At 38.6% G+C, this 13,531-nt stretch overlaps 1 protein-coding gene across 4 annotated transcripts in view; it reads right to left on the bottom strand.

The window, feature by feature from the left end:
- The window catches only part of ctnnd2a (catenin (cadherin-associated protein), delta 2a), a 271,445-nt gene that overhangs the window by 142,723 nt on the left and 115,191 nt on the right, over positions 1–13,531 (bottom strand). For all 4 annotated transcript variants that reach the window (XM_030398742.1, XM_030398744.1, XM_030398743.1 and 1 more), the window contains 2 exons: positions 3,676–3,710; positions 2,793–2,897 (listed from right to left, as the gene is read on the bottom strand). In XM_030398742.1, the coding sequence (XP_030254602.1) occupies positions 2,793–2,897; positions 3,676–3,710 (140 nt within the window). The remainder of the gene's footprint in view (positions 1–2,792; positions 2,898–3,675; positions 3,711–13,531) is intronic.

The raw sequence follows: 13,531 nt of genomic DNA, 5'->3' as shown, positions 1-13,531 counted from the left end.
TGCTGCGCGACAAAAACTGTATACGCATGTGCAGTGTTAATACGTGTGAAGTAAAGTGTGTTCAAGCTAGATGGTCAGATGATAGGAGCATCATTGTGTTGGCCGATTACGAAACAATGTATGTATGTGCTCTTTGTGTGTGTAATGGTTGTGTGTGTTATTATGTGTCAATGAGTGAGAGGGTGAAATGAAAAACACTGTAGCTAGTAGGGCTTTAAGTCCTTTCATGTCTCTATTGAGTCTTATTCTCTTCGTTCTCAAATGAAAGACATAAATTTTTCAGCAGCTCAGACAAATTATGAGCGTCATATTCTTACTGAATCTTGTGAATGTTCAGACACACATACACACGCACACATGCAGGCACATACATACACACACACACACACACACACACACGTAAAGACACACTGGTTATACCTTTTTCAAAAGGCTGGTTTTAAGGTAGTACAATACACCAAAGTCTCACAGTAATTGCTATGAGAAGTACATTTCATTTTGTAACATTCCCATTTTTTGAGCTCTGAACACTTATTTATGTCTACAGACATTTGCGTGGCTCTGTTGTGACACCTCACCAACTACAGTATCAGCTGAAAGCAAAAAGGCCTCCCTGTTTTTTGCCACCTTTCACTGAAGTCAGTGACATGTCACTATTCTGTGTATTTACCACTAAGCTATTTGCAGTGCTACCATTTGGGAAAAACACATACACACAAAGAGCTCTGGTGAATTTATCTGCCCCCACACATTGTGATGCTTTTGGTAAAAGCCCATTTGCAAAATGGGAAAAAACTGCTGGGTATGGAGCACCCACAATGAGAGAGCTCACAATGAGAGTGCCATCTATTTGGACTCAGATCAAGCAGGAGTGACGGGGACTCAGGCACTTCCTACAAGCAAGATACGAATCAAATTATCCGACATGTGTCCCCTAGTTCTGCATGTGCTTCAACAGGCAAGCTGTTGCTTATCAGAGGGGACCAGCAACAGCTATTTTGAGAATAATATTCCAGTTTTCCTTGAGAAGCTTCTGTGCTATACATGCACAACTCACGATCTATTTGCACTGTATAAGCAGATGTAGGTGCTAAACTGTGTAAAACTGTGTGCACGCATTTATTTTACTAAGGAGCCCCACACAGCCCATTGAAGTAATACTGGAAATGACAAATGGTGAAACTTGTGTTATAAATGAATTTCTACATTAGCGTGAACTCTTACGTAGCAATGCACTGAGCAACATGTACAGTGCAGGCTCTTAAAATGCCATCCATCAAAGCAACATCAACTATCAACAATCAAAAAGGTCACCAGACAATAAATAAAATGGGAAAGCAGTGATCCAAAACCAATGACCTGCAAAGAAAATGCCACGCACATTTAGCAAACACAGGACACCTCTCATTCAATCTAATTTTTTGAATTGCATTGTCAGAATACAAGTTCTGTAGGATGGAAAGCCTGCTTGAACCTGGAAGGTTGTTGTTGAATGGTGTACTTGTCTGTTTATTTGTTGTCTGCCTGGCAGTTATCCATCCCTACGTCAGAAAAAGCAATGACATTTTTATCTGCTCGTAGAAGGATCTTGGTTTTGATTATAAAGCATCAATAGTCAGAAAAATGTCACATTTGAGCCAAAGCACATTTCCCAAAAAACAATCACTCACTTTGGAAAATGCACACTCTGGTATCACCCACTTACGTATGTAACTTAACTGGCACAACAAACTTATTAACATACGTAATGTAACCCAAAACATGATCTTTTACTAAACCTGGCTGTGGTGCCTAAACTAATCCAAACTGTGACACAATGTCACAACGTAATCAGATGTTTATTATTGTTACCACGATGACAAGGGTCAGCTGAAGGTCAAAATACAACTGTTACCATGAAAATGAAGATCACCAAAATGCTGTCTTTTCCTGCATTCCCAAATACATTACAGGCACTCAAGGAGAATGTGTCTTTTTGGAACAACGGTCCTCAGTACAGTGGGCTTTTGTTTTCTGTGTAACAAGCTGTCAGACAAATTGGCTTTTTGTCCAATGGGACATATTTTGGACTATTGGGGTTTCAGAGTAACAGGCCTTTGGAAGAATGGGCAGTCTATGACTGAATTTGTACCTGGTGAGATATTACAGGGCTCTTACTTTTTTGTGTTAAGAATATATTCACATCTTCAAATACTCTTCTACTGCTATACTATAGCTATTTAACTATGTACAATATATATACTTATGATATATTCTGGAATAAAGTCCTCTCTCGACTTTCTTATTCTGAATATAAATGAAATTTGAGTGAGACTCCATATTAACACAGAATAACAGAACTCAGTGCAAGCTATCTATTGGCCTGAAGGACTAATAATAGTGCATTTTCTCATTTCCTTTCGGGATAACAATTATAATTACCAAACAATACACACCATAATTCTTTGGTATTTAAAACAACCACAGGTGTAGTTTTTATTAAGATTGCCTGGATATTCTTCCCACCACAGTAATTCTGTTTAAGGAGTCATTGTGCATGACAATTAGAAATGAGATTCATATCCCATTTGAAGCAGTAACAGGTTTGTTTACAATTGCTGAACTGCCTGCTAGAGTTAAGCAGAGCGTGATTTTGATCGAACTAATTTCTCGTCTTAGGAAGAACAAACGTAAATAAACATAAAAATTTGAAAATGTAATTAAATTCAGTTTGTAACTTTATTCTCTTTGCTAACAGTACTGCTTTGGTAACACACACACACATAAACAAAGATACTGATGAGTGCACTTACTTTCTCCACTGTCAAGTATTCCTGATTCCTGGAGGGAGCGAATGCAAGAATCCACCAACTCCAAACCTGTTGTTAACTCATCTTCGATATCCTTTTGTCCATCAACTGTGAAGGAAAAAAGAGGATGAGAGACAAAGAAAGACAAAGGAAGAGAGAGAGGAAAGGGAGGGAGGGAAGGAGACAGAGAGATGATTGAGATCCCTCTTGGCTGTAACCTCAATCGTATACTCTCACAGTCCGTAAAACCCCACACATTACGACTTGGTTATGAGCTGTAGAACATTTGGATTATATGCTGGAAAGGACCCTGATAAGTCTGCCCTAGGAGCTGCCTGCCGGGAAATTAAGTTGTAGTCAAGCCAACGTTTAGCGTGTGTCTAAGTACATGTGGGAATTTATGTGTGTCTGTAAACAGCAGATGAAAACATGCAAATAATGTATGCTTGTAGTTTCCACACATGCAGATTTAGACAGACTGTCAAAAAAAACAGTGGCCTTGGCCTGGCACCACTTAGACATTTTGATATGGATTTGAGTATGTCACTGTGACTCCACATGAGTGTGTGTGTATCTTAGTGTGTGTTCGCAATCATCTTTTAATCCACCAGGTATGTGGGTGGGTGCTTCTGCCCATACATTACTGGGCTGCTGGCATAAATTTCAAATGTTCCTTGACACACAATTTTCCTACTATGTCACTCAGACACAAGGCGGAACAGGCCTTCTTGGTGTCAGGCAATAAATATAATCCTTCAACTCAAGATGTGTTGCACATATAAAACCCTGCAGATTCTGTCAGTGTTACTAAGGTTTTAAGGTGCAAAAAACTTTAGAAACTGTAATAAAAAGGTTTTAGGAGGCAGGCAGGTATGGAGAGCATTACCTTGAGTGTTCCAGCGAAATTGCTCATCTGTCGAACTGCAAAAGAAGGATGTGATTAAAGACTTCGAAAAAACAATCATAATGTAAAAGTTGCAGACACACTTTTAAAACAAAGAAAGACTTCAATAAAGCATTTTACAAAACATTAGGTAAAGTATAATAAACAGAATACAAAAAGTAGAGACACTGTTCATCTTCAGACACTTGTTTATAGATAGAGGAGACATTCACTCACAAGCATGTTCACTTGCAATAAAAAAGAATTTCATCCTTAAATAAGACATTCACAGTAAATGTCTGTATTTTCATAAGTAAAATATTAATTGTGCTGAAAGCAACTGTCAATTATTCTGTGCTGAAAGGAACTGCTAATGGCCTAAATTTCTATAATGTTCTATTCTGATGAAATATGGAAAACAACAACAACAACAACAACAACAGAATAATAAGAAATAAAGTAAAAGTGCCAGAAGTCATCTCAGTTGTAAGTAAGCCCAGGCTAGAACATTTACAAAACTATATCTTTTATGCAATGAGGCTCTGTGCACTTTGGTCTTTTTATTCTTAAATGGATGGTGTTGTTGTGACGTACACAGCCACAAATCACACACATTCACACAGGCAAATAAGACTCCTTTTCCATTTTCTTGATGACTGTCAATTAATCGGTGATTGATGGGGGGTTGAGCAGAGAGAAAAAGACAAAGCGAGGTAGAAGGAAACAGACAGGCAGAAATAGAAAGCTAGAGACGGGTATTGAGCTGCCTGCTGTGTGATCAATGCAGACATGGACAGACTAACTGATACATATAGACTCTTTCATCTGACTTCATCCACACCATTAGACTGGTTGTCTGGGCTAGTCGGCCTGTGTCTGTGTATACTGCATTTAGAGTGTTCGGTATTCCACATACCTGACTTTCTAATTGCATGTGCACCCTGGATGTCATTTTCTAATTTGTGCCAAAAGTGCTTGTGTACCTTCATGTATGTACAAGTTTGTTGAGGTACATGAGAATCAGTAGCCCTTTTTACACAGCGTCTCCGTATTATCTCTGGAGCGGTGGTTCGCCAATTCTCCGCCGATGGTGATTCACACAGAGCAAAGCATTTCTGCCGTGCCGCCATGTCATTCACACAGAAAGCCGGCGCTGTGGCTCCTAAAGAGGCGTGACGGTACACGTCATGTTGATGACGTTGGTGTTTCCCAGGTGTCCCCTGCTGTCAATCTAAACCCGCTGACAGTTTATAATCATATGGATGCTGTTATAATGTGTCGTGATTGAGATCCTGACCCACCAAACATCCTGGAAAGTGACGAAGTTACGTTTTCGCACTTAATTACATGATTACATAATCACCATCAGTAAACAGGACGCTGTCTGACTCCCTCACTGGCAGGGACGGAGGCCATTTTCTAGGGGAACGTTTCCTGAAGTCTCGGTCAGGAGGGCTGACGGTCGCTGTGATTTATTTTCATCTCAAACACTCGGTGAGTTAAAGTTTTTGCCGGTGACAAACGCTGTTTTTCGAGCAGAAATTTGAAAAAGAGTTGGTAGGACAGACAGGAGGACGGACGCTTCTCCGCGTACAGCTGCGGTATTTTTTTCCCTCATATTAGTTGCCAAAGACAGTTACAGTTTCTACGTAACTGTAACTGTAACGTTGCTTTGTGGGACATTTCTCTGTATCTAGTTGAGTGACTGACTTGTGCAGTTAATAGACTGTCAGACCGACACGCCTCCGGATTATCCGTTCACACTGGGACAGCTCACCAATAATGCGGCCCTGATACTACCTCCAGAGGCGGATCAGCGCCGGAGCGAAATTTCCCCCCTCTCCGCATCTGAAACTCTCACACTGAGGAGGGTGCAGAGAACTGGCGCAGGATCCCCGCATGCAAGCAGCAGTGTGAATGGGGCTCGTGAGTACATTTACAGTACATGTGTTTATCTGTCTATATGTCTAGGTGTCCGATATGGTGTTTGATATGGCCATTTTCTGAATAGCTTTTATAGATTGCTTTGACTGACTGAGTAAGTTTTGATTTAAAACACAGCAGACTATTTCTGGAGCATCAGTGTCTTGCAATTAGAGCAGTGGTTAATACTCAGCCATGTAGCCAGAGAGGAGAGAGATTGTAAAAGAAAAGTTCATAGCTATCATGGCAACTATTTAGTAGTAAAAACTGCGATTTTTATAACTTATAACTTTTATAACTATTTTCAGTCAGCCTGTTTGGCCATCAGTTTGGCCAGCTGCTGACCTTGCAGAGCCACAGGACCTGTGCTGCTGACAGGAGAGCTGGTTTCTGAAGCATGACAACAATACCAGAGGTCGGAGTTGGTGTCGGCTGAATGGACGGACGCTTCAGTGGCAAGCTACTGACATCTCACTTATGGAGTATTTCTTTATTTAGACTGCATACACTGGCACATCTCAATCATGATTTAAACCAAACCACGACCATCTCTAATCTAACCTTCATTTTATTATGAAAACCTACTGAAACAATCCCAGAGCCAACTGCATAACAGGTTCCACCATTTATTAATGCACTCGGAGAGCAAAAACTATTCTCTTGTTCTTTTTCACCAGTACACAGTAACAGCAACTGTTGCAACAGTGTTGGAATTACAGTTAATGTGAACTGGAAGGCCGTGACAGCAGATGGTGTACCATGTGTATTTTCTCTGGTTGCACCATTCAAGACCAGATGACCTTTGTTAACAAAATCAAGACACAAAGTGATTTGGGTTTTAAATGTTAACTAGAATTACTATATTAGGATTTAAAGCTTTCAGGCACCAGTCAAGTTTTAGTTTACATCCATTATTCAGACCCATATTCTGTATATAGTGAAGACTTTGAAAGGATTCAATGAAAAGGTAAAAGATGTATTTTCTTTTAGCAAAATGGCAGTTATCACTTTATTAACATTTATAGTTGATAATTTCCACTGACAAACATGCTGTCTTCACTTAGAGACTATCATTACAGAGGAGAACAGATTGCCTAATGTTAAATATCAGCAAAACTGATACACTTGTGTTGGTTAGTTCATTGAGAGAAAAAGTCAAATTTCTTGTGTGTGTTGACATGCTAGGCCAAATTTGAAGAAGTTCTCTACAGGCTTTCCTGAGATTCTGCATTCAGAGGAATGGTACATATACTTAGGTATGGACAGGTGGACAAACAACCCAAACACATAATGATTCCAGCCACGGCTATTGCTGCTGCCGAGGCAGAAGGGGATTTGTTTTATTCCTGACAGTGGAGATATCATTTAAGAGCCATGGTCAGGGCCATAGATTTTAACTTGTACAAACCTCAGTCTGATAAAGTATCAACTAGAATGCCACTCAGTACAGCCCATGCCTCCACCAAGGCCCAGCAGTCCCCAATTATTCAATCAGGCTAATCCAATATCTAGATCACTAGATCAAGATTTTTATTTGGATCCAATTGTACTCACTCATAGATACCAGATCCTCTGCCTATGAACGTTCTCTACCACTAGGGGATGGAGAGCAGTGATTACAGGTTAACAGAGGGGATGCATTTTGGCCATTTTGCTAACAAGAGTGGCATCCCCCATTAAATTGCCTGCTGCGGGGAGGCATAATAGAATAAAATATCTTTCTACATTGTAGTCTTGTGGGAATCAATAATTAGTTTTAGCCTATTGTCGATATTTTTGTGTTACAGTTTCTGACTACGTCTGTATAATTTCCCATTGCCTTCAGGATGTTTTTGAAAGTTATTATTATATAACTGATAATCACTCTAACAAACTCATGCAGTACTAAAGAGGGGACAATCATTAATGCAGGTCAGATCAGTTAGAAATAACTAAAGGAGAAATTGAATAACCTAATTAAACCAGAGCAATGTGGGAGAAAACGTTAAAGGGGTAAATTCACTTGAAAAAAGCTACTGGCTATACTGTATAGTTAATTACTTTTTTGTTGTTGTTTTTCTTTGAAAACTTTGACCTGTTATGAAGATTATCTTCATCATTTAGTAATTTCAGCTGTCCACCCACGTAAACAAAATGGTTTCACTTGATTAGTGTTCTGCATGTTTCTTTTCATTACAGTGTTTTCTTGAACGAAAAGATGCAATTAAAATGCAATGCTTTCTTGAAATAAGCTGACAGCTCAATAGTCATATTCTCTGGTTTGTGGAGAGGTCAATTGAAACAATAAAAAAACAAAAAACTGAAGGGTTTGTAGCTTACTTGGTTAATGAAAAACTGGGAATTTTGGGACACCAACAACCACGAAAATACAAACAATGACTGTGACCAAAAGGTCATTGGTTCAAATAGTTTGACCAGCAGAGGATATTAATGACTATTAATTCCCAGATGCTCCTCAGTGTTGAATATTATATAAGATTTGCTGCTCTGTGTAGCTTCCTTTTGTGAATTTGCTTGACTGTCTGAATATGAATTAGGATTATGTTCAACAAATCTTTGCTAGACAGAAAACATTTCAAATAAATACCCACGAGGCTGACCAGCACTTTTCTGCTGTGGGATAGCAAGTTAGCAAGTACCCTGCAATGGGCCAGTTATAGTTCCTGTCTTATTGGCAAGGGTTGGTACTGTTTAGGTTTTTAGATTTTATCAGCTTCTGAATCTTCTTATATGAGTAAGAAGGAGGAAAAAATTAGTCATAGGGAAAAAACACGTCTACACTCAGGTGATTTAAGTTTCCATAAGTGTAATGTAACATTTTACCCTTGTTCTGTATGCTAAACAATATTATTATGACAGGGAAATTCTGAAATTATGCATTTTTAGCTATACCATGCTAGAGAAAAAAATCATCATGCCAGATGGACTCTGGATGTGCTGTATCAATTATGTATTTTGGCTGGTTTGCAAACTCCAGGTTATTATATTCTAAATAGCATACACATGCCATGTAGACAGAGGGGCACTAAGTCCAACTTTGCTTTCAGCGTTGCTATGTAGAAATCCAAGGGATGTTTCAGAGCAAATTCCAGGGTAAAGTCCAAGTTCTTGTAAATTTGGGATTGGTTCTTAAAACCCAATCCTAATTATAGGTTGACTGATTTCATCGCAGGCACAATTTAAATCTGGGTGATGCAGTAAGAGAGTGCTACAGAACTAATGTAACACTGGCATTATACAAACTAACACACCAACAAAGACTGCTGTAAAATGATGACCAGGTGGTAGAAGAAGTGGCTTTCATGTGCCTACAGGAAATACAAGAGGGTAAGAGTCGTTAACAGGATGTCACTGTGTCCAAGTGTACTGGACTTAGTGAGGGAAAGAGAGCACAGCCAGAGAGAAAAAGAAAAGTTTGCATGAAACACTAAGAGAGCTGATAGACAGGAGGGGTTTAATAAGCACAGCGTTATTCCACCACATTGCACACTCTTGCCTGCAATGCCACAACACCAGCAGAGGCAGTGCCTCTCTTCTAACAGTGAGCCTGTATTAAAGAGACATTTTAAATTCACTACTCCACTCTCGACAGCCACACAGCTTAAATCAACACACAGCGTCCTCTACTGTTCCCTGTGAAATCAACAAGGATACTTTACCACAGACATTACTTAGAATTCACAAACATATAGCTTGGAAGAAAGACTATATGTAGGGAATATACTGTTTAAATCTATTACCAACTTGTGCATGAGTTTGTGTGTTCATGTCTCATGTGTTTTCGAGGTATAAAGTAAGTACTTAAGTATTATGTATGTGTTAAAAAGTTAGTGTAAAGTCTACTGAAGGGATTTTGCAAAAAAAAGGTGTATGAAGGTCACAGTGCAGTTTTCAGTACACATACAAAAAAAGTAAACATGTGTTTAAGTTTGCATGCAGCCATCAAGACAGGAGTCCCAGCAGCCACATCCTTCATGAGTCATTAGTCCTTAGCTTGGAGAGCATTACTCTGAAAGAGTTACACACTGCCACACACGGTTCTGCTCCAATCCTCTGGCTGCCTCCCTTCACAGATAGCAGTACTTAAGAACACTTGGCTGTCCTGATAAGGCCTTCAGTGTAGATGTGTGCGGTGGGAGGAATGCACAATATGGATTTTTTTTTAGACAATACGATAACTGTTAATTACCTGGTTCTTATAGCAAATAAGAATACTGATAAACTCACATTTTAGCTTTTTTTTCATGGCTTTATTGAAAGGACAGGTTGATAGATGACAAGAAATGGGATGAGAGAGAACTTGTAGACCTCTTCTGTCCTCTCCTTGCGGACAATGTATTGCAAAAGGCAATCTTGTTATATTCTTCTGGAAAATATATACACTGATGGTCAGCAATATAAATGTTCCATTATTGATAATTTTATGTTTATATCCATCCCTTTTTGTAGGTAGGCCTACGCTCAGCATGGCAAACACATATCCACATTTTTCTCTCACATACTATACCATAAAAATATACGTATCCCACAGGTAAGGCATTCAGCTGCCAATTCTATACAAAGGAAATTTTAATGGCCTTTTTGTTTTGGACACCCACACACTGACATTAAGGAAATACAGCAAGCATGGATACACAGACAAAAAACAAAAACATCCACACACACACTAAGTGTCAAATTCAGACACTGAAGTGAAAGTACATCACATCTGTGATAATTGCTATCCTGTTGTGTTGGAGAGAGGAATAAATGGCAGGCTTGGCACAGGTCTTGAGCTATTTCATTATTGCCAGCGTTAAAAAAGGAGCCTAATAGACCATAATGTCCTGTCTGAGGGTAACTAATGCCATAGCAAGAAGTTGCCCTAAACACATCCCAGCTTTTTGAAAACTAGCTGTATTTATACAGCATAAATCCATATTTCATTATCTGTGTGTTTTTACAGTGGAACAGGGGATGTCAATTAGTTTCAATTTCCAGCATTTATCTAGCAAGTGTGAGACGGATAGGAAAGAACTCCCAACCTTCAGACATAAAATTACAATGGGCCTGCAACAAAATGGCTAATTTCATACAGTACACACATATTAACACCTTGCAGAGAGCGCTAAAAAATAATAAAGCTAAATTCACCTGAATAAGTTCAGTTTCATAATTTCAGTTTTAAAATGTTTAACCTCTGGGTTAGACCTACATGTAGGGACAGTGGGATGAATGAAATGGAAAAGCACCACTGATACTGCCCCAATATTCACTGTGATAGTATAATTTATGTTTAACACACATTAATGCCATCACGATAATGACGTAAGATGATGATGATTAGTTATGTCAATTCTAAACACTGTGACCCGGAGAGTCATTAATATGAGCCTCAAGAATAAGTGAAGCAGGAAATCAAACAGTGCTACTTGATTTCCAAGAGGATATTCATTCATCTTTTTGCCTGCAAAGAGGTGCTACAGCCCAGCTGGGAGCTGGGAGGGGTTCAGGGTCTTGGTCAAGGAGAGCTAAACAAGCATAATGGATGACTGAGGACATGAAAGCTTGAACTCTAGTTTTCCAGCTGGGGGGTTATCCCCCTTCTGAGAAGTACCACCCTGAAAGAAAACCGGAATGATAAAGAACCATTCAAGCCAAACAGTGGTAAGTTGGTCACTACAAAGAACTGCAGTCTATTTAAGTAATAAACCTACTAATTAGCTTGGAATGAGGTTCACTGAATGCATCTCCACTAAACCAGAGGGTATTTGTGGATTCCCGGACAGTTGTGCATTTGTTCAGTTTCATGCATGTTCAAAAGATAGTGACTTGTAGATTACAAACTTAAGTCTTGTTTTATCGCACCAAATTATTAAATCAATTATGTAGTAGTATATATGTCTTTAGTGATTGAGGTTGTGCTGATACACTCATGTTTTATCATTCCCATGTTCTGACAGAGAGACACTGGTTGATTAACTGTTTAACATTCCAGCTTCAAAGATTTTTGGGAAAACTGATTCAAAGAATCTCATGTAACGGTATTTGAATGCGTTGATTCAAAATTAATTTCCAGCCCAAATTGGTAAAATAATAATAAAGCGAAAGGATGGATACAGATCTTCTCACCTTATTTTTTAGTTGAAGATATCTTTATTCTTTCATATACAATCATGCAATAAGATGCATAGACCTGCTGAAACTATTTGGGGATTTTTTCCAGTAGCGTTCACAAGCTGACTGTTCACAAGGATACAAAGCTTTTGCTGAGTTGTTGTGTATCTTTTATGAGCTATTTTCATGTGACATAGCTGATTCTTTCAAAGAAGACAATGCAAGGGATTATTAAGAAAAACTGTGCCAATTCACTTTTAGGTGTGGAAATAGTTTTGCAACCACAAAAACAGTAGAAACAGAGTTTGTAGATCGGCCTGTTGTCTGGATACACATCCGTCATAACAACCATGTTGTACTACATCATCGTCAGCGTGACAGTGTGACAGTGTGACACCTTAACAGTGATGTGTCCATCAAGGCAGAGTATTGAGCTTTTATGCTCTGCACAGGGTGCAGGAATGGGGCGTGTGCCTGCATTTGTATGTGTGTGTGCATGTGAGAGAGGTAGAGAAAGCTTTGTTTTGAGAGTGGGCGATATAACAATATGAATGAAAAGAACGAAATTAGCACACAACTATATCACACACACAAGACTCAGATTAAGGCAAAAATATTTCAAAACATTGAGGATGAAAAGCAAAGTGTGTTTTTGTCTATGTGGATGCATGCACAGAATATCTACTTTCATTACAGTATATATGTGTGTAGAGTGATAAATTTGTGTGTGTGTGTGTGTGTGTGTGTGTGTGCATAGCTCTCTGATACTCTATTCAGAAGCAGTCTATTGTGCTCACAACAAGGCAGAGGACAAATTTTTGTGGATATGACAGTTGAATGACAGTTCAACAGTCAGGCTAGAAGAGAATTGTCTAGTCAAAGTTTCACTGAAATGACTTCTAATGCCTGACTACTGACAGCTGCAACAAAAACTGCTATTCCCTACCAAAAAAAACACAAAGAAAACAATGCACCATGGCATTGACAAGTCTGATAGAGATATTTCAACCCTCTACACACTCACGTGCAGATGTTTGGCTTACAAGCATGAGTCTGTGTCTGCATGTACTTTAATTATGTGTACACACACACACACACACACACACACACAAAACATGTTTATTTCTGTAAAAAAAAGAATACAAAAAATAATAAGGGCGGCATAAACAAAGACACAATAACAAAACCCTTAGTCATAACTTCATCAGCAGGTACACATGCTATATGCACCCAAATGCGTGTCTGTCCAGTTCTATGCTATTTTAATTTCTTATATAGAATATATATATATATATATATATATATTCTAAAAGTAAATATATATAAATATAATATATATATATATGTATATATATATATATATATATATATATATATATATATATATACATAGAATAGGATTTCTCTTTCTTACTTTGCCAAGAAGATAATCCTGATGCTATATCTACGAAAGATTGGAAATCTGCTATGCATGCTGCTGGAAGAGTGTCCTCCATAGAAGTTTCTTTTAGAAATGGCTTTGAGTTTTCATTAATGTTCACAACATTGAAACAATTTCCAGTGACAGAAACATTTGGGAAAGAACGTTGTTTGATGGAGTGCTTGCATGCATGCAATTAATCTACAGTATATTTTATTTGCACAGACTGTGCAGGGCTGCACACAGGGCATGCATGTGTTTCAAGTGTGTATGTATATGTGCTGCATTCATGAACACACATTCCTACAGTTACTCGTAGTATGCGTTTCTACTGTGAGCGGCACCTGCTGGTTGCTCTATTTCAGCTCAGGAGCATCTGCTGTGTGTGACTAAATCACCCAGCTATTATATTCATTATGA

This window comes from Sparus aurata, chromosome 19 (assembly GCF_900880675.1).
Source record: "Sparus aurata chromosome 19, fSpaAur1.1, whole genome shotgun sequence".
NCBI classification, from domain to species: domain Eukaryota; kingdom Metazoa; phylum Chordata; class Actinopteri; order Spariformes; family Sparidae; genus Sparus; species Sparus aurata.
Note: the sequence above shows the minus strand (reverse complement) of the source record. Positions and strands in the feature narration are given on the sequence as shown.